The 24,239-nt window shown below is 41.2% G+C and overlaps 1 protein-coding gene across 2 annotated transcripts in view; it reads left to right on the top strand.

Annotated features, from left to right (window-relative positions):
- The window catches only part of CABLES2 (Cdk5 and Abl enzyme substrate 2), a 49,499-nt gene that overhangs the window by 14,884 nt on the left and 10,376 nt on the right, over positions 1-24,239 (top strand). Inside the window, exons 2-7 of one of the 2 annotated variants that reach the window (XM_088154558.1) lie at positions 13,152-13,223; positions 13,417-13,509; positions 15,319-15,396; positions 17,377-17,485; positions 17,955-18,120; positions 23,255-23,358. In XM_088154558.1, the coding sequence (XP_088010684.1) occupies positions 13,152-13,223; positions 13,417-13,509; positions 15,319-15,396; positions 17,377-17,485; positions 17,955-18,120; positions 23,255-23,358 (622 nt within the window). The remainder of the gene's footprint in view (positions 1-13,151; positions 13,224-13,416; positions 13,510-15,318; positions 15,397-17,376; positions 17,486-17,954; positions 18,121-23,254; positions 23,359-24,239) is intronic. The other variant, XM_088154559.1, reaches the window with a different exon arrangement.

The following is a 24,239-nucleotide window of genomic DNA, read 5'->3' as shown; positions in this document are numbered from 1 at the left end:
GCTCCCGTGCCTCAGTTTAGAAGGGGCTTCTGGTTCTTCTCTTGTTTTCCCTCTCCCCCTCCCCAATTCTTTGAGAAGAGCTTGATTCTTCTTTGTTCTTTCAAAAAGCAAGTCTAAGAAAAGGAAAAGTGTGAAGAAGTGTTGAAAGGCGTGCTCTGCCGTGTAACCAGTTTTTAATGAATTTCTGCACCAAGAATGGGCAGGATTTACAAAGCCAGTCCAGATAGCTGAAGGCTACAAAAATGGTTAGAAAACATTGAAAATGTGAGAAAGGCACAGGCATTTGCCTGAGTTTGTATGGTTTGATCTTTGTGCCTCTAGCGTCCAAACACACTTGAGGAGGAAGAGGGGATACCAAGCTATGTTAACAAAACATCACAAGTAGATCTGGTCTTCTGTTGTGAAATGTCCACATGTTGAGATGAAGGGAGCCTGTTTCAAAGACATAACTCCTGTCTTGCTGATACATTCAACCCTGCTCTCTGCCTCCTGTGGTCGGGTACCATTTCCCTTTGATGGGAATTGCAATGTGGTATCCTCAGGCATGTTGAATTTCCACCCCCATAATCCACAGTCCATCAGGGAGCTCCCCTAAACTTTCCTCAGATGCATTTCAGAGGGCTGGGTCGCGTTCTTTCTTGGCAGGACTTTGAATCCTTGCACGAAGGCTTTGGCTCTACAATGGTATGGCTGAGAGCACCGGGGAAATCTGCCAACGATTTCTTACAAGGCAGATCCTAGGCAAAAATAACTTCTGTTTAATTAGGTGCTGACACCGTTAAAGTGACTCAGCTATCAAGGAAGTTTGGAGAAGGGAGAACTGCAGAGCGTTTTCAGCTGTGCGTGTTTACCGGCTCACAAGCATAGATTTTAAAAAGTCTTTAGAGATGGGGGTTGCTAATGGTGTGACCAGGGCAGAACAGAGTAGAACATTACTTCCCTCAATTTGGATAGTCTTTGCCTTTGTAGCGGCTGCTGGATATGTTGTATAGGTTGTGGCTCAACTTGTTTGAGTGCGCCAGGCTGTTCTTTTACGTGTTGCACAAATCAGGCCTCCATAAAGTGCTTTGTTCGAGCACACATGCTCTATGGACACATCCATTGTGGTTTGCTACCTTGTGCAAAGAGACCAACTCTGTACCAGTCAGTAGGTGTGTTTTTGCTGAAGCAAATGGGTGGACCACAGGTTGTGTGTTGAAGCCATTCTCTTTGTCTACTGCTTTTTAGCCTAACATCTTTCCCAGCCTGGTGCCCCCAGGGTATTGGAAGTACAACTCGGAGAATTTCCAACCATACTCCTTGAGAATTCTGGGAGTTGCAATCTCAGGACATCTGAAAGGCAACAGTTTGGGGAAGAAGGGCAGACTTATTACCACAGAAGCCTGATTGTTCAGAATACTCAAAACCAAATGTGGGTTGTTGACACCTGGTTTTGCTCCTATCAGATAAAGAAGAAAAAATTAAGTGATTGTCTCCAAAATAGGCTGCAGAAGGATGATGGTGTAGGAATGGTGTCCTTGAGAAAGAACAGCTTGTTCCAGCTTTTGAAGTTAAACTCTCCTCTAGCTTTCTGTGCTTGTGTTGTCCCTGTGACCTCCAGCAGTCTATCCAGAAGGTTCCCATGACCCTGGTAATGTCAGCCTGTACCATTTTTAGTCCTCTGGGTAAAAATGTTGAAAATACAGGATGGCTGAGCTGTCAAGAGCCCAGCCCTGGCTATTTTTTTCCAAGTCTCCTTGACTAACCATCTGATCAAGCCATTGGCAAAGGGGTAGAGTTCTCTTTAAACCAGAGGCTGATAGATGTGTTGCTCTGTTGATTTTCTTTTTCGTCTTTCCATGTTACCTAGTGTAAAAAGGAGCACAATCACATAACCTCAGTATTGGGGGTGTGCAAGGAAATAGAGCAGAGAAATGGTGCCCTGGATGAGATTTATCAAGGACCTTTCGTTCCTGTAGTGCAGTGTGTTTCAAACTGGGCAACTTTAAGATGTGTGGACTTCAACTTCCAGAATTCTGGAAGTTGAAGATGAAGTCCACACATCTTAAAGTTGTCCAATTTGAAAAACACTGCTGTAGCGCATTCAAAGGCTGGGTGATCCGTGGGCAGCCCCTTCCATGCAGCTTTCAGACCAGTTCTGTAAAGATGGCACTGTGCTGCAACATTAGAGTTGCAGGAATGTCCCATTTTTTAAAATGATAAAATATACAAATATTTTAAATGGTAAAATATAGACATACGGTAAAATATGCACATATTTTAAATATACTAATATTTTAAAGATTTTAAACTTTTACCCAATGTGATAAGAGAACCAGGTCTCTGATAGGCTTGAGGTTTCTATTTTTCAAAAGCTCAAACGCCATCATTTATTTTTAAAAAGAAAGACCAACTTTCCATCACTGCTTGGCCCTCTTACAGACATCTCTGCAATTAATTCTGTACCTAAATCATTTGCCCCTGCTGTACTGTGAATGAGCCAAACGTTTGTCCTGCTTGAGATGGGGCAGCAAATGCCATCTCAGCCCTCACAGCCTATAGTGCCCAAGACTTGCCAAGTTATTCTGACATATTAGTCAGGAAATTCACAAAAAGGCTGTCCGTGGGAGTGAGAATGCAGCTGTTGAAAGTTGAGCATCCTTTTGGGACAACTTAAATTGTTGCCCGAGACAAATGTCTAATGGTGGGATCTCCCTCTGCTCAAAAACTTCATTTGGCAATATATCTATCATTTTTAGATGGAAAATAGGCCGTGAAGGGGGTAGCAGGAAGAGGGAAGATGGAAAAAGCAGGATGCAAATATGGCACCGAGGGGAAAAAAATACCCTCACTTTTTCTGCAATGTAACTTACCAAACAAATCAAATTCTCAAGGGACTTAATTGCTCCTCCTTAAATATAAATGGAAAATCCTATAATATTGCACTTGAAAGAGAGGAAAAAAGATAAGAGCAGAATCCTTGGTGCTCTCTGAGCTTGGTCGTTTGCAGACGTTTCATTACCCAGCATCATCAGTGCTGGTGAGTGGCGTTTTCTCCCTCTTTATGTACAGTAGCTTGCTCTGCCAGTTTTGGTGGGGGTATGGTTTTCTCCTTGGTGGTTCCTGATTAACAGTTCTCTTCTGTTGAAAAGATGAAGAAAAAGTAAGTTGGGGTGGGATTCAGAATTAGTCATACTTAAGAGGAAACCCATTGAAATCAATGGACAACAATAATGTAAATTGCATTTTCTTTGCCAAGTCTGTCTGAAATATTGTGTGATTCAATCTAGATTCAGCCAATGCATTACAGCATATGGCAAATATCATCTCTTCTTTAAGACCAGAGTTGTGTTCTGAGCTTTAGATTTTAACAAAATGTCAAACTGTTGAGGTTTCCCCAACGTGGTGCCCTCTCTAAAGATGTAATAGGATTACAGCCAGCCTGTTGGGTTGGGATTCCTGCACGTTGATGAAATTAGGCCTGTTTCCTTTTTTTCTTAATCAGATTTTTATTTATAATCTTTGTTCTTTTTAAACAAAACAATCTTTAATCTTTAAGAAAAAAAGAAAATTAAAAAAAATTAAAAGTACAAACTTTTCCCTTTTTTTTCCTCCTTAGTTTGTATTTTTAATTTGTACTTTTAATATTTTTAAATTTTTCTTTTTCTAAGATTAAAGGCCTGTTTCTAAAACGTTGTGCCAGCAAACCTTTCCTTTTTATTTTTATTTATTACACTTATACCCCACCACAATAAAGAACGGATGACAAGTTAGCATTGAATCTCATATTTTCTCTGTGAACTTTAACTCTTTAACTATACACCTCTTAGGACTTTTGCCATAACTCTTTTTGCTGTGCTTAATAAAGTTGAGACTATCAAACAGCATTCATCTTTTATCCTTCCTCTTAATAATCCCAGCAATATCACCAAGGGTTTGTGCTTAGATCTTTTAAAAATGTCTGAAGCTCTTTTCTGGTTATAAGAGCCGGTGGCCCGTCAGCTCCTGCAGATATTCATCTGCTCCTAAAGACTTATTCTTCATGAAGGCTGACATTTATACTGAATGTACAATATGCCATTAAATTTGATGAGTGAAGTCTTCTTTTACTGATACGGTTTTCCATGCCTTGACATATAATCCCAGTTGCTTTTTAATGTTTCACTTGCCAGAACTGTTGAACCATAACCATGATTTATTGACACCATTCCCTGGGATTTAATTAATGTATACCTCTTCCAGCCAGTTCTTTTTTCTTCCTACCCCTGCCTTCCAATGCGTATTCTTACAAAGACTGGATGGGTCATGTCATTGTTTTAACAATATATCAGATTTTGTGTGTGTGTGTGCCAATTAGCAAACCTGGTTCTTGGACCTAGTATTTCTTAGGTTTATAGCACATAGAATCATAGTATTGTAGAGTTGCAAAGGACCACAGCCATCTAATTCAACCCTTTGCATTGTGCAGAACAGTGTTTCTCAACCTCAGTAACATTAAGCGGTGTGGACTTCAACTCCCAGAATTCCCCAGCCAGCATGCTGGTTGGGGAATTCTGGGAGTTGAAGTCCACACCGCTTAATGTTGCTGTGGTTGAGAAACACTGGTGTAGAATAATCAACCATCCCCTAGAAGTAGCCATCCAGCCTTGAAAACGTCTAGAGATGGAGAACCCACAACCTCTGTATTTAGACTGTTGCACTGTTGGAGGTTTCCCTTATATTAAAATGAAATCTAGATAGCTATAACCTATACCTGTTATTATTTCTTTTTAGAGATGGGTACTTTTGGAGGACATCTTACTAAATATAACATAGTCTTTACAAGCCAGTCGGTCATTAATTACTCTTGTGGGAGGGGGTTCCAGTCACCATTGTCTGTGATATTGGTGGTTTTAGCCTCTTCCTATCCTTGGAGAGTTTCTTACATATGAGTTGAGCCATCGAGGATCTCTGCATATCTATAGTGGAGCCCTCAGGCCTTGCAAAGGATGTGGGGGCATTCTTGCAAGAACATTGTCTATTCACACAAGGCCTCCCTCCTGCTGTTTGACAAACCTCACCTCTACCTGAAGCCAGTGTGATTTGGTGGCAGCCAAACTGGGAGAGCACTGGGAGCCTTTTTTCCTGTCTTGAAGACCGTGTTGAACTTGGAGTGATTCCCGGTCTCTGAGGTTGAGAGAGCCTCGGCACCAGTATACCAAGCTCTTTTTGAGAAGTTTGGATTGTGTTTCAGGAATGAAGTTAAATGAGTCCCCATCCTGCTTTGCAACTTCCAGTGGCAGAATGGAGGAAATGGATGGGGTGGATCTGGACTTCTGCCTGGAGGGATCACACTCAGTGCTATTTAACAATTATGATTACAACAGAAGATACAATAGCTTTGAGGATTCTTTTGATGTTACTGATTTTGCTAAGGAATTTGGAGTTCCGGTTGAACCCCACTGTTGTAAATCAGTAGTCTTCCAGTTGTGGAGCATATAGCAGGGTCATATTCTAGTTTAAATTGGATGACGGCAGCAATGCAGTTGATAGGCAGTGTACCCACACTCTGCCTAACTAGATCAAGTAAGCAGATGAATTAGCACTGTCTGTTGAGCTTGATTAGTGTTAATGTTGATTAGGTATTTTGTAGCTTAGCATATCTTGCAAATTCTGTTTGTTTGATTAGCTTATTCATTCATTCATTCAATTAATAAGGCTGCCTATCTCAGGCAAGTGACTTTGGGCAGCTAACTACAGTAGTTTATGGTTCAGCATCTTGTGCAAACATTGAGTTAATTCGGTAACCAGGTTAAGCAGTTTTCTGAATGTAGCCATCGAATTGTAGAGTCAGGAGGGGGCATTAAGTCCAATCCCTTGCACTGGGCAGGAATCCAAATTAAAATATTCCTGACTGACAGCTGTCTAGCCTCAGTTTGAACCCATCCTATGAAGGGGAGACTACCACTGCCCCGGGTGATTAGTTCCCTTGACAAACTGCTTTTAGTCTTAGTACATTTTCCAAACGCTCATTGGAATTGCCTTCCTTCATTTTGGATGTCCTGCACCCTGAATTAACAGGCCTTGTTGTTCTTCTGTGTGACCTCCCTCAAGAGGCATAATGGTATGTGGGAATGACCTTGGGAGATGGGGCAAAGAGATGCAGCCAAGGGAACAGTCAGATAAAAGGCAGCTGAGCCCACAGCAGGAATGTGGGTGGGGCAAGAGGCTCAGAAGAGACCCTCCCTAGTTTTTGGGCTGTAAAGGGGATGGGGGGGCGGGAGGACAAATACTTTCAGATTTGGCTGGTGTGGGTCTTCCGGTCTGTGTAGCCATGTTCTGGAAGTTTTGTTTCCTAAGGTTTCGCCAGCACCTGTGACCGGCATCTTCAGAGTGCAGGAGCACAGACAGGAGCAGTTCTCTCTGTGCCCAGGGTGATGGGATCCTTTTGTGGGTATTTATAGAGATCTGAGGGGGGGGGGAAGGGGGATGGGGGGCTTGGGTTACTGAGTGGCTGCTTGTTTTGGTGTGTATCTTCCTGGGGATTAGGCAGGGTTTTTTCTTCTATTGAATTGTTAACGAGGGGCTGCTGGGGGTGATTAGCAAGTTCATTGTGTGAACTGTTCACATGTCCTGGTGGTTGAGCTGAGTTCGTTGACCTTTTGCAGGCTGTATTTGCAGAGTGTATTCCTGCACTCTGAAGATGCCAGTCACAGGTGCTGGCGAAACGTTAGGAAACAAAACTTCCAGAACACGGCCACACAGCCCGGAAGACCCACACCAGCCATCGTATGCCGGCCATGAAAGCCTTCGACAATACTTTCAGATTTGCAAGATTCTGTTAATGTAGCCTTATAATACAGCAGAATTAGCTCATCTGGTTGTGTTTCTGTCTGGTCTACCTGGTAAGGCTGACAAGAGTTAAAAGTATGCTACCACATCTTCCCTCTGTCTTCTCTTTTCAGAGCTATCTAGTTCCTTCAGTCTTTCTTTCCTGGGTTAAATTTCTATTCCCCTGATCATATTTATGATCCTTCTCTGGATCTGTTCCACTTGGTCTGAAACCATCTTGAAGTATTGTACTTGGAACTGAACATAATTGTAATGACCTGACCCCTCCAGCTCTCAATTCCAGTAACTCTCCCGGCAAGCATTCGTGATTCAAGAGAAAGTTCATTTATTGAGAATAAGTGTACAGATCCAAAGCATTGCTAAGACTGAGCCCGCGCACGCCAAAAGTTGCTTTTACCTTTTCCCCTTCTTTCCCCCTTGCCCCCGATGTCTAGTCTTTTCACATTCTCCTGCTGGTACGACTTTGAGGATTCCAGTGCCTGTGATAAGAACCCATCTGCCTCTAACGGTCCATTCCTGCTTCCATCTTCACATAACTTTCCATGCCCCCCCCCCCAATGTCCTTTAATGGCAGAACCGAAGCAAGTGAAAAAGCAAATGAAGAAACCGCTAGCATGATTAATATTTTGCAGGAATGTTTTGCGAGGATTCTGACAATAGTACTTAATCAGAGGTCTGCCCAATTTAGGATGGAATGAAGTGATTGCTTCCTGTGATTTGGAAATGACGTTTCTGCAGATTTAGCCTAAAACCGCACTTGGATTTTTTTTTCAGCATTTGTTGAGCCATTCAGACCCAGCCTGTGATCAATTACACTTCCAGGGTCTTTTTCATAAGCACTCTTGCCATACAGGTACTATACCTGTATATGAAGTATGGAGTTTCAGTGCTGCATTGTGTTGGTAAATAATGCACGAAGGCTTCGCTTGCATTCTGTTTTCAGAGGCCAAAGCAGTTAAGCACACAGTGTGCAAGGAAGTCTTACAGTTTTTGCTGTACCCTACACAGTGACGTGATCTGGAGACCAATAAAGCTTTCCCAGGACTCTGCTTACTTGACCATGGATTTCTGAAAGTAATCTCATGACAATAATTTAATTGTTTTCTTATTTATTACACAGGCTTCTATGGCACTCCAGTCTGTTGATTCTGAGCAGCTTACCAACCATGATTTTATAATTAAGATTAAAACCATACAGACCTAACAAAAATAACAGGAATTTCACCCGCTCACCTCCATACCACTGGTTCTTCAGGTGAACAATGAATCTCCATAGGTCCTCTTGAAGTACCAGATCTTCACAGCCCTCCAAATACTTATAGGAGTGGGACCTTCCTTATTTCTGGGGTAAACTATTCCAAAGGAGAGGGGCCATCACCAAGGAAGCTCTTCTCCAGGATCCTTGATGTTGACATTCCTTGAAATGGGGACCAGGGACAGCATGCCCCATCTCCTAAATATCCCTGAGTGGGCAGTTTCTTCAAGGAGTAGAGGCTCCTTCATGTGCCTAGGTCCAAAGCTATGAAGGGCTTTAAAAGTGATCATCTGGCATTTGCCCAGTTAGACTCTGCTGATCTCAGATAGCTAACCAGGGCTAGACCTGGCTAGTACTTGGATGGGAGACTCCCACAAAATCCCAAAGAAGAAGACAAACCACTTTCACGCTGTTACCAAAAAGCTCCCCGGATACATCCATGAAGTTACAGCCCATCTTGAAGGAGATTTCACTTTTTAGTGGTATTGGAATTAATTTGCCATGGGCCTTATTCAAGATACTTGCTGGTAATGCTGGGGAAGAAGATAGGGGTCTTCACATTTCTTGTTGCTCCTCTGGGACTCCCATCTGAATATTTGGTTCTTGGAGAGTTTTTAGCACTTATTGGATCTTTACCTTTTTCAGTTCAACCTTCTCTCTGGTGCCAGTTACTTTTTGCTGGAGGAAAAATTTCCCCATATTTTTTTCAGGCATAGTTGTCGAGGTCCCAGATAGACCTTGGGAATCCCTTGTTAGTAATATTACAGCATCTGATAGCCTTGACTGAGGGAACGTTTCAGGACATAGCCGTTGGGTGGGATTTATTCATCTACCTCTGAAGTGTTGATCTGGATACGTTCCTGTATAAACTTGGACATTTGAGACGTTTGACAGCATTGCTCTAGAATAAATATCAGTTTCTACTAAATAAATAGTGCAAGGTTTAGGATTTAACAAAAAATACTGTCAAGTAGTACTGAAACTGGAGCTGGCCAATTCATTTTAGCCTCATATTTTTAAAATTATTGTTGATTATGATATTTACAATTAAAGGCTAACAGTGGACTTCACGATTATTGTTGCTGTTGGTTGCCTAGTCAGCCAGATGTTTAGACTGGATTTGGCATTTTAATCCACCTATCGAGTCCTTCCCAAGGACTTGGGATAGACAGATGTTGGATGGTGTTAAAGGTATCATTGCAGGATGTAAGCTGTGTTGTTCTTGTTGTTCTTGTTGTTATTAAAATTCATATGCTGCCCGACTCTCAACGACTCTGGGTGGCTCACAGCAATGGCACTGGAACAGGGGGAACTGTGTGTGTGCGTGTGTGTTTTTGTTATTAAGGGTTAGGGATGAATTTGTACAAAATGGCTGTTAAACCTCTGGGATTATAGAACAACTTTATATTTTATTTATTTATGTTAAACATGTATCAGGCTGCCCAACTCTACCATGACTGTTTACAGTGTTGGGAAAAATGACAAAACTACATCAGAAAAAAAATTGCAAATTTTTCTGCCAAAGTTTGCTGGGGTGAGATCTGGAGCTATAAAATTGGGGCAAGTGCCATGGGCCTTAGGTTGCCCTAAGCAAAGTCATGACTAGGTCCCCTGTGACCATCAGTTGATTGTTGAAAAAGGAAATCTTATTTTAGTCACTTTAGTGAGCAGCAGTCTCTGTGCCCCGGGGTCAGAATGAGCTAGGAAATGTTCCCTGCGGAACCTGCTTGCTTCAAGAGGATTGAGTTGCAGCTGTGTGGAATTGGAACTGGATCCAAGTGGAGACAGATTTGATGGCTTCTAGCAAAGGAACCAAATCTGGCTTCTTTCACATTTGGGTTGGCTTCAACCAAGGCTACACAATTTTTATTTATTTATTAATTAGACTAAGGACTGCACTTATTGAGTGTTATGCCAGGGTCTGCACTCCATAAAATAAACAGATTTAGGACAGAGAAGAGGGTTGATTGATTATGTGCCATTAAATCATTTTCCACTCCTAGCAACCACATAGATAGATTTTCTCCTTGATGATCTGTCCCTAACCTGATTTTTCAGATCTTCCAGTGGTGCACTCATTGCTACTGTAACTGAGTCCATCCACCTTGCTGTTGGTCATCCTCTTCTCTTTCCTTCCACCTTTCCCAGGATTAGAACTTCTCCAAAGAGCTGGGTCTTTGTATAATTTGTCTGAAGTAGGATAATTTGAGCCTGGCCATTTGTGCCTCAAGTGAGAATTCTGGGTTGATTTGTTTGATGATCCATCAATCTGTTTTCTTGGCTGTCCATGGTATTCTAGGAGTCTTCTCCAACACCAAAACTCAAATCAGTACTCTTCCTATCCTGCTTCTTCAAAGTAATATGTTTTTCCTGTTGAAATCAATCATGGTGATAACTTTTGGAGGGTCTTTGGAAGACACAATCAAGGATTTTGGGGATTGTGTGCTATCTGGGACCTAAGGACATAAATCCATGGTTTTGATTATGTTTTTAGTATTAAAATGGCTTCTGAATCCTCCATGCTTTTCCATGTATAGAAAATGCATCTTGATTAGAGGCTAGATCAAACTTTCATCCAGATAACTGGTTTTGTTTGCTGGTGTTGTTTGTGAATTGTAGAAGGCCTGGGTGTCTGAGTTTGGGGTACAGCCTTCTGTCCTCCAACTCCTCCAAATCTATAGCTGAACCCTGGTTGTTTTTGGTATTGCCATTCTCGGGGACATTGTTGATAGTAGCTATCATAGGGTAATCATTGCTTTTTATTGAATGCTATACAGAATACAAGTAATAACAGTTGAAAATAAAACTTTTTAATGACATTCCAAATTGTTCAGTAAAGAACTGTATACTTAAAGGAACCCTAAATAAAAAAAAGAAATAAAGAGAAAACAACACTTTAAAATGAAATAATAATAGCATATAACAAAATTATAGCACCATAGCAGTTCTCTACTTTTCTATTATAGTGAAAATAATACTGTACCATCTTTGTTATATAAATCGTCAGCTGTAATTAGAACCAAGCATCAATTTTTCATGAGAACTAGGGTTAAGTTTTAATTTCTTATTCAATAATACCCAAATGTATCTAACACGTTACCTTGTTATCAAATAGCATAATACATAATGGCGTATCATTTCTGCATATCCAGGTAAAAGATCTTTGATCATCTTTAAAAGACTGTGATATAATCAGCATAAGGTATCCCCAAAGAATCTCTTATTGTAGGAATTATATCACTACCCTTCAAGTGTTTCAAAAGAGAAGCCAATAGTTTACCAGGTGTTTCTTCTTCCCAATATCATCTGTATATAACAGCAACTTTTATTCCCTTTCTGCTCCCCACGTGCCTTGAGTATCACCCAGTTGTCTTATTAAAATGTAATGGTATGTGGGAATGACCTTGAGAGGTGAGGAGAAGAGATGCTGCCTAGGGAATGATCAGATAAAAGGGAGAGGAGCCCACCGCTAAACAACGGGCAGAGAAAGAAACTTAGAAAGGATCTGCCCTAATTGATCAGGTGGTAAATAGGGAAGGCGGGAGATTTGTACTTTCAGACTCGCAAGATTCTGTTCATGTAGCCTTACAATAAAGTAGAATTAGCTCATCTGGTCATGTTTCCTGTCTGGTCTACCTGGGAGGCTGACATAAACACACCAAACTAAATATTTAAAAATGTAGGCAAATTAAATATTAAAGAATACAGGGTCATCCTTGACATGTCTCGCATCTTGAGTGCAAAGGAGATAATCCCATTAGAAATTACCTGAGGAAAAGGAATAGAATAATAGTTTTATCCAAGAAATATTACTGGAAAACCATTTTTCTTCATAATTTGCTCTGACAATTAAATCCCCTGAATGGGCATCTACCACTTGTGGAAGACTTATTGCCTTTAAAGAAACCTCCATTTGCTCAGTAAGTGTAGAAATAAGACAATGTAATCTAATGAATTGTAATTAACTTATCCAACCCCATTGGCTCAGTGCGTCATATTCTGGGAGTAATTCCATTAGCCAACAACAACAAAAAAGGTGTGTGATTATAATTATTATTAATCAGAACCTGAGATAATTACCGTTGATGTGCTCTGATATATTCTTAAATCAATTTTAAAGCAAACTCTCCGGTTAGAGATTTAAAAAAAAAAAATCAGTATATTTTCAGAGAAGATCAGTGCCATTCCTTCTGGGCCAGGAGTGATAAAAATTTTGTTTGCCCACAGTAGTGATAATGCAAGAAAATATATGCAGTCTTATTTACATTTCAGAACGATTGTACTTCACTTGCTTTCTAATACCCATTTACGATGAACTGATAGGAAATCTTTTCTCTGCGACTTGTGGCTGGATTTCCTAGCAACAAATATTCTTTTTTAACCTCAATAGTCTATAAATAATGTTCTTCCTTCTCTTTTGGCAAGTACTAATAACCACTGAAGCTTGACTTTTGAACATTGTGGCTTCCACACCCTCATCATGAAAAGCTAGGGGGGAAAAAAGCTGTGGCTGGTGATTATTAAAAATACAAATTTGATAGTTGCATAAAATCCCAGGAGAGAAAAGCTGAGAAATTTCCTAAAGAGTTTAACGCTGCTTATAAATGGAAATGGAGTAATAAACTTTGTTCTCAATAGACTGTTCTCAATTAGTGGTTTTCATGCTGTGTATCCTATTATGCTATTTGATGAGAAATGTAGTAACAGTGGGAGAGTTTCTCAAAAAATGACTAGTTTTTATAAGGTATGTTGTTGAGTATGTTGGATTCACTCTCTGTTCCCAAGAGGAAAATTCATGATCTCCCTCCCCAGAATATGCCCCACAATACAGTACTTTACAAGGCCCAGGGTTGCTACATTTGATGTTTAGAGTTCATTGGAAGAGAAGCAAGGGTCTCCGCAGGGTGGTCAAAAAAAGTCCAGCTGGTGGCCATAATGGTGTGAGAACTCTTCCCTGAAAGCCCAAAGTTCTAGATCGCTGGTGGGAAAATGACCATATAGGGATGCGGCTAGATTGACAGTTTGCGGTTCTTGGAGGCCATGAACTAATACAATTCGCTCTTCGTGCTGTTGTGCATTTTTGCAGAAGGCGTTTTATCTCCCAGCGCTGCTCTCTAGAGTTTTTAGAAGACATAGTGGAATGTGCCAGTGTGCGCAGGTACTTGTCCAAAAGCAGCATTAACCTTTCATTGCATGCTTTGCAAGTCCTTTTTCCCACCACCCTCATTCAAGCCAAAAACCTAAGCATGCATGCTCATTCCGACTATGACATCTGCAGTCCTTGTATTATCCTTTAGGGGTTTTATTAATCACGGGTATTTGCATATTTGTTTTTTTTTCTTAAACTGTAGAACAAAGCATATATCTGGATCTCCACGACATAAAGGCTTGAAGAAAGTACATTTCATCAAGAATATGAGGCAATACGACACACGGAATAGCAGGTGACCTTTACTTTAACCGAAGGATTCTGTTAACTATGCCAATTCATGCACATTTTGGTTCACAGATTATTGGGGGAACGAAATGGCTGAAAGAGTGGGATGACCTTCTGGGTCTCTTAGGTGCACCCAACTGGCTTTCTCTGCCCAGTGGCAGAGCTGGACCCAATTGTCTTGTCAAAAGCCTCATCATTTTCCTTCAGAAAACTGTTGAAATTAGGCTGAAGGCCACAGATTGAACAGTCTTCTTGGAACAGCAGTGGCTATTCAGGCTTAACCAAAGACCAGTCTCCCTCCCCACCCCATATTTACCCTGAATTGTAAGTGGAGGTCCTCTTAAGAATCAAAGAAGCTTTTTAAAATGAAGAGGTAGGTAGAAGGCGACTGTTGATTAGGCCTGGAGCTGCTTTGAAGACTGTTCAGAAGATTCAGATAATCCAGCTGGGACCACCCAAGGAGTTACGGGTATAGCGAGGCTTGCCTGTGTAATGCTACACAGCCAGCTCTCAGATGCAATTCAAGGTGCTGACTATCACGTTTAAAGCTCTACAAGACCTGGATTTCTCTGAGATCACCTCCTCTGAGTTGAATCCACCCATTTGGTGAGATCTGGCAGAGAGGGCTTGTGGAGGCCCACCCTCGGCAGAGATTACACCCTCAAGCCCTCTCAGTGATAGCTCCCCACCTCTGGAATATAAAAACCAGACCACTCTCTCTATTTCATTGCCAACCAGCCGTGAAAACCTGGCTCTTAGAAAGGTGTTTGGGGACATCTGTAGATTCTGCAATCCTGAGTGGGAACACAACAGAACCTCATTATGTCATTGATTTATTGTATTTTAATTTTTACGTTGTTACTTGCAAGCTGCCAAAATGGTGTGGGAGGAGTTTGGCATAGTCCAGAGAGAAATAGAGTCAATAGTATATGCATACAGAGGATCGACTAATTTTATAAATGAGCTATTGTATTTTACGTGCAATCAGTTTTACTCAATAGCTATTAATTTGTTGTTTTCAGTTTTGCTTCTGGCCGTTGCCTTTTAGTACACACATCCATCTGCACACACTTCCACGTACACACACATACATATATACACACGTACAGGTACGGGTATACTCACAAGAAATGTGACACATGTACCCAATTTCTCAGGAGGAGAAATCTCCAGGACCGGATTAAGCTTAAATTATGAACCTTGAAAAGGTGGGGAAACAGTGGCCATTGCCCCATTTTTCCTCCCTGACAACTTTTTCTGGGGAGGGAGAGTTGTCTTACATTCCAGATTCTCTTCCGTTGGAATGAATGAGGTATCTACTTCAGCTTCCTAGTAGCTTTTGTAGAATGGAAAATTGGGGGATGGAATTTAGAGACTCCACCCTGCAAACTAAATGTTCTACCAATATTCCAGAAGCCTTCCTCACTGAAGACCATGCAGCAGAGATAGTTATGGATGATGACTTCCATGTTGGGGGCTGGGGGAACTGATTTATCTAAACTAGTGTTTCTCAACCTTAGCAACTCTGAGATGTGTGGACTTCAAGTCCTAGAATTCCCCAGCCAGCGTGCTGGCTGGGGAATTCTGGGACTTGAAGTCCACACGTCTCAGAGTTGCTAAGGTTGAGAAACACTGATCTAAACCGTGCATCAGGAAAAGTATGAAATAGCTATATTTCTTAAACAAAAAGCTGGGTTTCTAATTGCTCACAGAAAGCTATTTAATAAAAACCTGAGTTGAAAGGGCTACCAAGCAGGCTAATTATCAATAAAAATGCTACTATAATTCACAATATTCTTTCCCTCTCAATTTGCAGGATAGTACTAATTTGCGCTAAACGAACTCTTTGTGTGGCTTTTTCTATCCTGCCCTATGGAGAGAACTTAAGGATCAGGTGAGAAATTCCCATTTTTGTTACAAGTACCTTTAACTCTGCTGGGCTATGAAGTTGTCACCTTTCTAAGCTTACTCTGAAGTAATTCCCCTTTTTTACTCGGTTGGATCAGATCACACTGTTCATCCTTGCAATAATATGGTTTTGCTTCAGACTCTATAATTTTGATGATTGTTTTAAAATGGGGCTGATTCTTTGTCCTTTATTTTCAGAATAATTAGGCACAGAATTGTATACTTTCCTAGTGAAGAGTTATAGCATTTAAGTGAAAGATTTGACTTGAATTTAAAGAGTTAGCCAAGTACCGTTAATAGTTAACATATTAAAGTGTGAAGGGAGAGTTTTTTCATGCAGAGGAGAAGAAGGCCATTTTTGCTGGTACAGGAGATAAGGTGCAATTTAAGTTGTTAAAGTTAAAAGCTCCAATATATATATGTGGCACTTCTGCTCTTCTAGATGAGTATAGTGGAACTATGCTAGTAAGTTTGACTCGTTTGTTCTTATGGTCAACATTTTGCATTTTAGTTTACATAAAGCTGTGTGTACGAGCTTAGTTTTGAAACACTTGTTCCAGTCTAACAGGACAGATCGATGTAAAGATGTCCTTTTCCATGTATAAGATGATGGCTATTTGGGGGACCATCCATCCAGCATGAATGCACATTAGCTCATCCAAGTGCTGTCGATGATGTGTACAACAGCATTGCATGCTGTACAATATATTCCTGGCAAGTGGCTGAAGCTTGTGGCCAACACATTTTGGAATTTGAGAAGAAATGAATCACACACAATTAAAGCTTAATTAAAGCAGGGTTGAGAAGCAAACATTCATTTAACGACCCTTCCTCCTGAAATCCTTTGACATGTTTCAGATTCCTGCTAGATGTATATCACATTTAATTAGCCTTGTAATAAAAATAAAGCAATTTGTGTCATCACTTGAGTTCCTGTGATTAGTACAGCGAAGAAGGAAATGGGTATTTTCATGACAGAAGTCCACAGGCAGATGTTGCTGCTATAAATAACTTGTGGGAAACTTCTTTCTAGCTTGATGGGAAATAGTAAAGTCATTCAGAAGTGCTTCATTTTAATGAAAACAACATGAATTATTTGGGGATGGGGATGGGGATGGGGACATGGATATGAAAATCCCAAATAGCTTAGCTACTGATTAACAATCTAGGGGAAAGGCAGGAGAATAATATAATTTCAAGTTTGTCTTGGGCTCATATGTAGCTGAGTATATGTGCTTTAAGATATAAGGTGAGTAGTTTTAGTACCTTGTTAAATTCTGGGTTCCCCGTCTTGGGTTAATTTTTCAGGCTTGAAATCATGATATATTACAGCCTTTCAACCACTCCCATGCTTGGCAGGGAATTCTGAGAATTATAATCCCATCACATCTGAAGGACAGCAAGCTAGGGAAAGCTGGCATAATGCTTTATTTCTCAGTGTTGTGTGAATGTAATATTCAGCTGGACATAAATCTAAATGAGTTAACAAGTGCTAGGAAACTTCCTACTTTTGTCTAGTTTTAAAGGGGGATGAGGGCAAAAGTAAAGTTCACGGATGTTGTTCCTAGCAAACGGGTTCCCATGGCTGGAACAGATCTTTGTGTATTTTGTAGCATTTGGAGCTTACGTCTTTTCCTACATTACATCCTCCACCCCCAATACTGTATTGCATTTTCAGTTCTTTCTAATTGTGGGAATAACTTAACAGAGTCGAGCCTCGTCTGCGGGTACAAATAAATTAAACTCTTTTAAAAATAGGATGAACTCCAATTAAATACTCTTGAACTGTTTTTCTTTCTCTAATCTTTTAAAAACAAACATTTTCAGACATGGGAATTGCCCTTTTGATTTTTAAATGTGTGCGGATTTTTTTTTCTTTTTTTTTTACTGCTGACTGAGCTAGTTTTGGCTGGGAGGGGAAGAAGGCAAGTTTGAATTTCTATTTTGCCCATTCTACCTTTGACAGCGAGCTGAGAATTGAGGGACAGAAGCAGAGACATCCGTCTGGGGGAATTTCATCCACTTCTGAGATGGTGCTAGGGTTGGAAGGAGTGGAGCTTGGAGCTGATGGAAAGGTAAGGACCACAAAATGGAGCAACCGTTTGTGTTGAAATGTGAACATTTGCAGAGCTGGGGGTCAGCTTCAATATCAGTGGGGAAGAAATCTTTTTCAGAGGTACTGAAGCCATTCGTAATTCATTTGCTCTCAACTCCTTCCCTTGGAAGCATCTCCTTATTCAGTTTGCATGTCATGCTTGCTTGAGCTTATGTTAAATGTTGAAGGCGCTTGCTTGCTCCTTGCACAAGCCACATGGCTAGCAAACCCCCTGCAGGTGGCTTGCTTGAAGTAGTACACGTCTTCCGAATGTGGAATTAGCCAGAGAATATAGCCCAAGTAAAGTTGGGAAATGAAATTCCCTCCTGCAGAATTTTTCCCAATGAATTCCTGTTTCAAGAAAAATCACTACTTGGGAACAAAGGGTAGACTGCGTGATTGCAGAAATCATGGGGAGACTTGCTCACGGTCACGGAACTGTCTTTCAGGTGGTGTCCTATGCAAAGTTCTTGTATCCAACCAATGCTCTTGTTGGCCACAAAAATGATGCCCTCGGTGCGATCTCCGTGTGTCGAGCGACTGCGGCCCGGACTGCTGGTGGATCAAGGTACAAAGTTTCAACAGCCAAAACAATACCTTCCACAGCAGATCTTGGTAAGTCCTGAACTATATTCCGCCCTTCTGGCTTTCTGTATTTTTTTTTTTTTACTTTCGATAAAAAAAAAGCAAACACTGCAGTCGCCTTGCAATAATGAGGATGAATGGAATATTGCCAGCAGTAGGTTTAATGGGATAACCAGATTAAAAGATAACCATGTACATTTCATTTTCTAAAGCAGCAATTGGGGATCCTAAGTTTTTCAAAATTCAGTGCCCCTCTATGTAGTTGTTAGTACCCTGAGAATTAATAATGAAAATTCCATTAATAGAACATGTTTGTATATAATACTTGGCGTAATAGCAGAAAGACAGAGCTCTGCCCTGTGCCATATTCAGCGTAATCTTGGAATGATTTTTTTTTTTTAAACCAGGAGCTGTATTGAATAGAGTGCTAGGGTACACACTCCAAAACTTGGGTAGGGCCAGGACAAATGCTCACATTTGTTTCATGTCATTTAAATGTCAGCTTTATCTTTTGTTTATTTCAAATGAAATAGGATTACTCCCAGTGCATTTAGCCTCAGCACTTGACTTGCCTGGGCTCAGAAGCAAAGCAAAGTTGGGCTTGGCTAATACCGGTGTGAGATCACTAGGAAATCTGTAAGCTGGGCCATTGAAAGCATTCTGGAAGAGGGCAACGTGAAGTTATTTCCATGTTGTTGCCAAGAAAACTCCCTGGACTATGTCCAGGAAGTCACTGAGAGCTGAGCTTGACTTGAAGAGGAATTTACATGTATTTTACATTAAAATTATACTTTTACTGTAAGTTTTGGAGGAGCTATGCAGTTGCTCCCAAGGCTTCAGGAACTCACTGGCTCTGTAGCCTCAGAATATGCATCTCTGATTTTATCCTGCCAAGTAAAATAGCCCCGACCCCCAACTTAGGGGATGTTCTGCCAGTCTAGGCAAATTTTCTTGCCCTTCGGCTTATTTGCTTTGCCTGGATGCTTCCAAACAATGTTTAAGAAAGCACAACTGTAACTTTACTCCCAGTTATTTCTTCCTAACCTGTTGCCTTCCACATTTGATAATAGATACGGAAATCAGTTACTACTTAATTAGTCATTTCTTCTGTAGCCTTGCAGTTTAGAAATTTTGAACATTTGCCAAGCACAAAGAGCACAGAAGCAGAGAAAGACAGGAAAATTGGAAATACGTTCATCTAAGCTTGCTTACATCCTGCAATTCACCTCAGTTAAAAACCATCTGTGGCAGTGTTTCTCAACCTTGGCAGTTTGAAGATGTGTGGACTTCAACTCCCAGGATTCCCCAGCCAGCATGGCTGGCTGGGGAATTCTGGGAGTTGAAGTCCACACATCTTCAAGCTGCCAAGGTTGAGAAACAGTGATCTATAGTGTATAGTATAGTATATCTATAGTATATAAGCCAGTAAATACAAAACAAAGCAAAGCCAAACAACAGGCAATATTTTAGAAGATTATAATGGTCATGTTTCCACAATGGGTACCACAGTTGTCCCTTTCTTATTCCCAACAACTGCTCAGTGTTGGAGGTTTACATATGGTAATCCATAGTTAATTTCCACCATGGTTTGTGGACCAGCCATAGTGACCTGGTTTACTCCTAATGTTAAGACCCAAATCATGGTTTACAAAGCACAGTGATGGTGTCCACACGCACACAAAGCCAAAATAAGCCACGTACTGATTGAGTCCATTGTGTCAGCTTGTGTAGAAGAAAATTGATAATAAAACTTAGAAATGAGAATAATATTGTTGCTACGTGCTGTGAAAAGTAGCCCCTAGACATAAACCTGGTGCATTTAGCTAAATTGTGGGAGAGAGGTTAGGAGACCAGATACCCTCGCCCATCTTAAGCTCTTTTGTGCCCCCATCTCAGACCCCAAATAAGTTCAATTTCATTGATTGATTGATTGTTCAAATTTATATGGCTGCACATCTCACAAAAAGTGACTCTGGGCGGCATACAGCAGTCCAATAAAACAGTAAATATATAAAGCATCGTTACATAATACCCTTATATAGTCATTTTTAAAAACATTAAAAACTATAAAAACAGAACTGAAAAAGGAAAGGAAAATAATAGGCGAAGGGATGGAAATGATAGAGCCACCTCACTAGTTCACCTGTCCCCTGGGGCCCCCAGGCCTGCTGACATAACCAGGTCTCAAGGGACCTATGAAAACTCAGGAGTGATGAGGCCAATCTCATGTCTGGGGGGAGAAGGTTCCAAAATGCGGGTGCCACAGCAGAAAAGGTAGCTCTGTAGGCGATGGAACCCGTAACATACCCTCTCTGCTAGATCTAGTGGGACAGGCAGATGAAATCGGGGAGAGTCTGTCCCTCAAGTAACTCTGATATATTTCTATCCCATACCTTAAGTCCAGAGAATTGACTTGTGAGGCTTGCAAAAAGTAGCCTCTATCTGGATACCAACTTCCATGGTTCAGCAATATATTTGTATTTTTAAAAAGGCATATTGAGTTTACAAAACTTTATTTTAAAACCCACCAGTTCAATCAAATGTACCCCTGGCTGGGTATCCTGTTACCTGTACAATGGTTGGATTCAGTAATTGTGCCCAGAAGTCTCACAACCAGCTAAATATAGAAGATATTTTTTTAAAAAAATCTCATAACCATGGTTATGCAAAAGATATAAATAAGGCATTTCCTGAAAGTCAAGGCACTGCCTTAAAAAGCCAAAAACTTTAATATATTCTTATAAAAATCTGGGCAAAGTACCAACAGCATTAAAATAGCAACTCTGAATTGTTTACTGCTACGTTTTAGTGAATGCTTTATCCAACCAACTTTGGCTTTGGGAAACCAAGCTGTGATCACTCAGTGCCATCTTTTAGATTTGAAAACAAGCCAGTTCTCCTTTTAGATGTTGAGATAATTAGGTAAAAAAGAAACAGGACGTAGAACAAAATACAGCAGGATAGATTGCTTCTGTTCAGGATGCCAGCCCGCTATAGCCTCTGTCTCCAATTTTCCACTTTCTCCCTTTCCAAGATTTAATCAGCAAATGCCCATTTACTGCACCCGCTTTTCATTGAGCTATTTGGAGACATCCCCAACCCCTGAGGGTATTTTTCCTCTTTTGGATAGTTCTGTTTCTGTGGCTGGTTGATTCCTCTCTTTTGTGCATTGACTGCACAGTTTTGGCTGTGGAACTTCTCTGAGCAATGCTCAACGAAGCCAGCCTAGGACTATTGCATCAAACGGCTCCCAGGATTTTCAACCAGGATGGCCAGCACATCTGAAGGTGCACCAGGTTGGGAATGTTTCTGCATGCCAAGGTGCAAGAAGCTGTCTGTGTCCTTGACAGACCTGCTAGTTTGAACCTTTCATTACGAAGCTAATAACTATTTCTCTGGAAAATTTTAGGGTCACTCATAATGCTGCTATACCCGTGCATCAGAGCTTCTAAATAAAGGTTAATTATTTTTCATGGTACAGAGGCAGCAAAGAGCAAGTTGACTTTTGGAGTTCTAGCTAAAAGCCAGAGTTTGGTCCTCCTAGCTCAGTGATCCATAAAGCAGCTTCCACGGGAGCACCCCTGGATGCTAGAAGTGCTTGTAAAAGAAATCCCATTTTGCCCGCCTGATCCTGCTTTGCTGCTGAGCCATGCTGCTAATACATGGCTGGTCCTCTTTGTCAAGATGATCTGATGAATCACTTCAACCACTGCTGTGGGACCCTAAGGAAAAGGCTTTGTGGTGTCGTGACTCAGCCCACCTCTGCAAAGAGCAGCAGGAGAGAAGTTCAGAGGTGGGCACCTGCTACATGAGGCACTGCAGGGCATCCCTAGTTGAGGGAGGCACCACCGCTGAGCTGTCAGATATGCACAGCTTTATATGAGCCACAGCCATCCGTTGAGGGACAACAGCAGGAATCCGTGATCTGCAGTGGGTCACTGGAGGGAGAAGGAAGAGGTCAATGAAGAGATGATTTTGCACATTTGGAATGGATTCAGTGCTGTATGTGATTCTCTTCCTGGACATTTACATGACCTTTGTGGCTAAAAAAAAATTAAAGCCAAATGAGCGTAGTCCTATATATCTTACAGAAAAAATTATCTTCAGGAACTCTTTTTTTTTTTTTAATGTGGCTTATTACTAGAAATATATAAATATGCCTTTACCTAATCAAATTATTGGTCTAAATAGCTCAGTGTTCTGTTTTGTTTTTTCTATTAGCTTTGTAGCTTCCAGTGTTTTTGAAGACTTTGGGCTTCTGCACTGCAATCTTAATCTGTTTGTCTCCCGTGTGTAAATTGGCTGAAAATAAAGCCAGCTTATAGTATTATTTTCCAGATTTAACTCCTTGCTCTGCTTTAGCTGCAGTAATGGCCTTGATGTTCTATCCAGACCGTTTGACCATGGCCCCGATTGATTCTCCCTGGCTTCTTTACTCCAGGAAACCAGGGAGGGAGGGAGGGAGGGAGGGAGGGAGGGAGGGAGGGAGGAAGGAAGGAAGGAAGGAAGGAAGGAAGGAAGGAAGGAAGGAAGGAAGGAAGGAAGGGAGGGAGGGAGGGAGGGAGGGAGGGAGGGAGGAAGGAAGGAAGGAAGGAAGGAAGGAAGGAAGGAAGGAAGGAAGGAAGGAAGGAAGGAAGGAAGGAAGGAAGGAAGGAAATTTTTCATGCTACTAGGGCTGCAAGGGGAAAGTAGCAAATCTCTTGTCAGTTTTACCTGGTTAAAAAAAAAAAATGCAACAGGTCCATGTTTCACCGTTCCATCCATAAACCTTTAAAAAAAGACTTCGGGAGGTGGTAACCAGTGACCAGAGGAGAGGTGGCATTCCTGCCATGAGGCACAGTAAGCTGTTGGAGCAGAGGGGTTTGCCTACAAAGAAATGAAGCAGGCAGGCAAAGCAAACAGCGTTTTCTGAGCTGGCCCAAGTCAAAAATCACACTCCTTTTGACACGTAGTAGAAAAAGACAAAGATGGTCTTCCTGCTGGTTGTAGGCAGAGCGTGACGTTGCGTCTTCCTGCCCTCCAGAAATGGCGAGCGACCTGTAGATCAACCCTTTCTCAGCCTTATCTGGATCTGGCAGCGCAGATCCTTCAGAAAGATTCAGGGGCTGTTTTTTTTGAATGGCGTTGGTGAGCTTTCAGTCTTCAACTCCTTCTTTACTTCCAGGAAACGAGGTGGGAGAGTTAGCAGAGTACAACCCCAATTTGCTTGACGACCCGCAGTGGCCGTGTGGGAAACACAAGCGCGTCCTCATTTTTGCATCATACATGGTAAGGTGTTTTCCTGCAGATCCTTAACAAGCACGGTACTTCAGCACTAGCATTTGTAATGTGTTTTCCCTATGTGTTTAATTTAAATATACATGCCATGAGGGTTGTGTCCTTTTCTACCTGACTAGTTCTAAATTACTGTGGGAGAGCAGTGATTATTATGCCGTTTTCTAAACATTATTTTAGACATGCAGTGTAATTCCTGGTCCTTTTCATCTCTCCTTAGCAAATAGGCATTAGTACTCCAGTTTTATCCTTCTAGGATCCAAGATTGTATTGACGTTGAAACTAAATAGAATTGTGATCAGATTTCCCCCACATTCTTTTTTCCAATGTTATTTTCCTGACTTGGGTTCCCCCAACTCCAACATTTCTGTAAAATAAAGGAGAAGGAGAAAGAGGCTTGCTCAAATAGTCTTTTTTCTGCACCACCTTCTATAGCAAACAGCAATTTATGGCCATGTTTAACCAAAGATGCTTCGTTTTTTTTCATTCTGAAACGGCATGCAATGTACTTTAACCTTCAGAATTAATTATCGCCGGATGGTTGCTGATTTAGATGGCTTTAAAAGCAAATAGACTAGTTTATGGAGGATGACTACGTTCCATGTAGTCGTAGCAAGTTGTTTTTTTTTTAATTGATGTTCTGTTTCCTGCTGGTTGTTCTTCATCTCCTCCACGAACCAGCCTCCAGTTCTAATATGATTTTAGATCACAGGGGTGGGGGGGTAGCTGTTGAATGAGTTTCCCCCACGAGCCACCTAGCACGTGTATTCTTTCCAGCGAATGGATTCTGTGGCACATGTTCTGAATAAAGCAGAGCCATTTGGTTTTTTAGCCTGAAAAGGTTGATCTGGATAAAGTGGCTTCATGAATTATGG

Source organism: Python bivittatus, unplaced genomic scaffold (genome assembly GCF_059951505.1).
Source record: "Python bivittatus isolate LINGU-HERP-01145 unplaced genomic scaffold, Pbiv_v1 ctg000700_np1212, whole genome shotgun sequence".
NCBI lineage: Eukaryota > Metazoa > Chordata > Lepidosauria > Squamata > Pythonidae > Python > Python bivittatus.
This window is presented reverse-complemented; position numbering and strand designations above follow the sequence as displayed.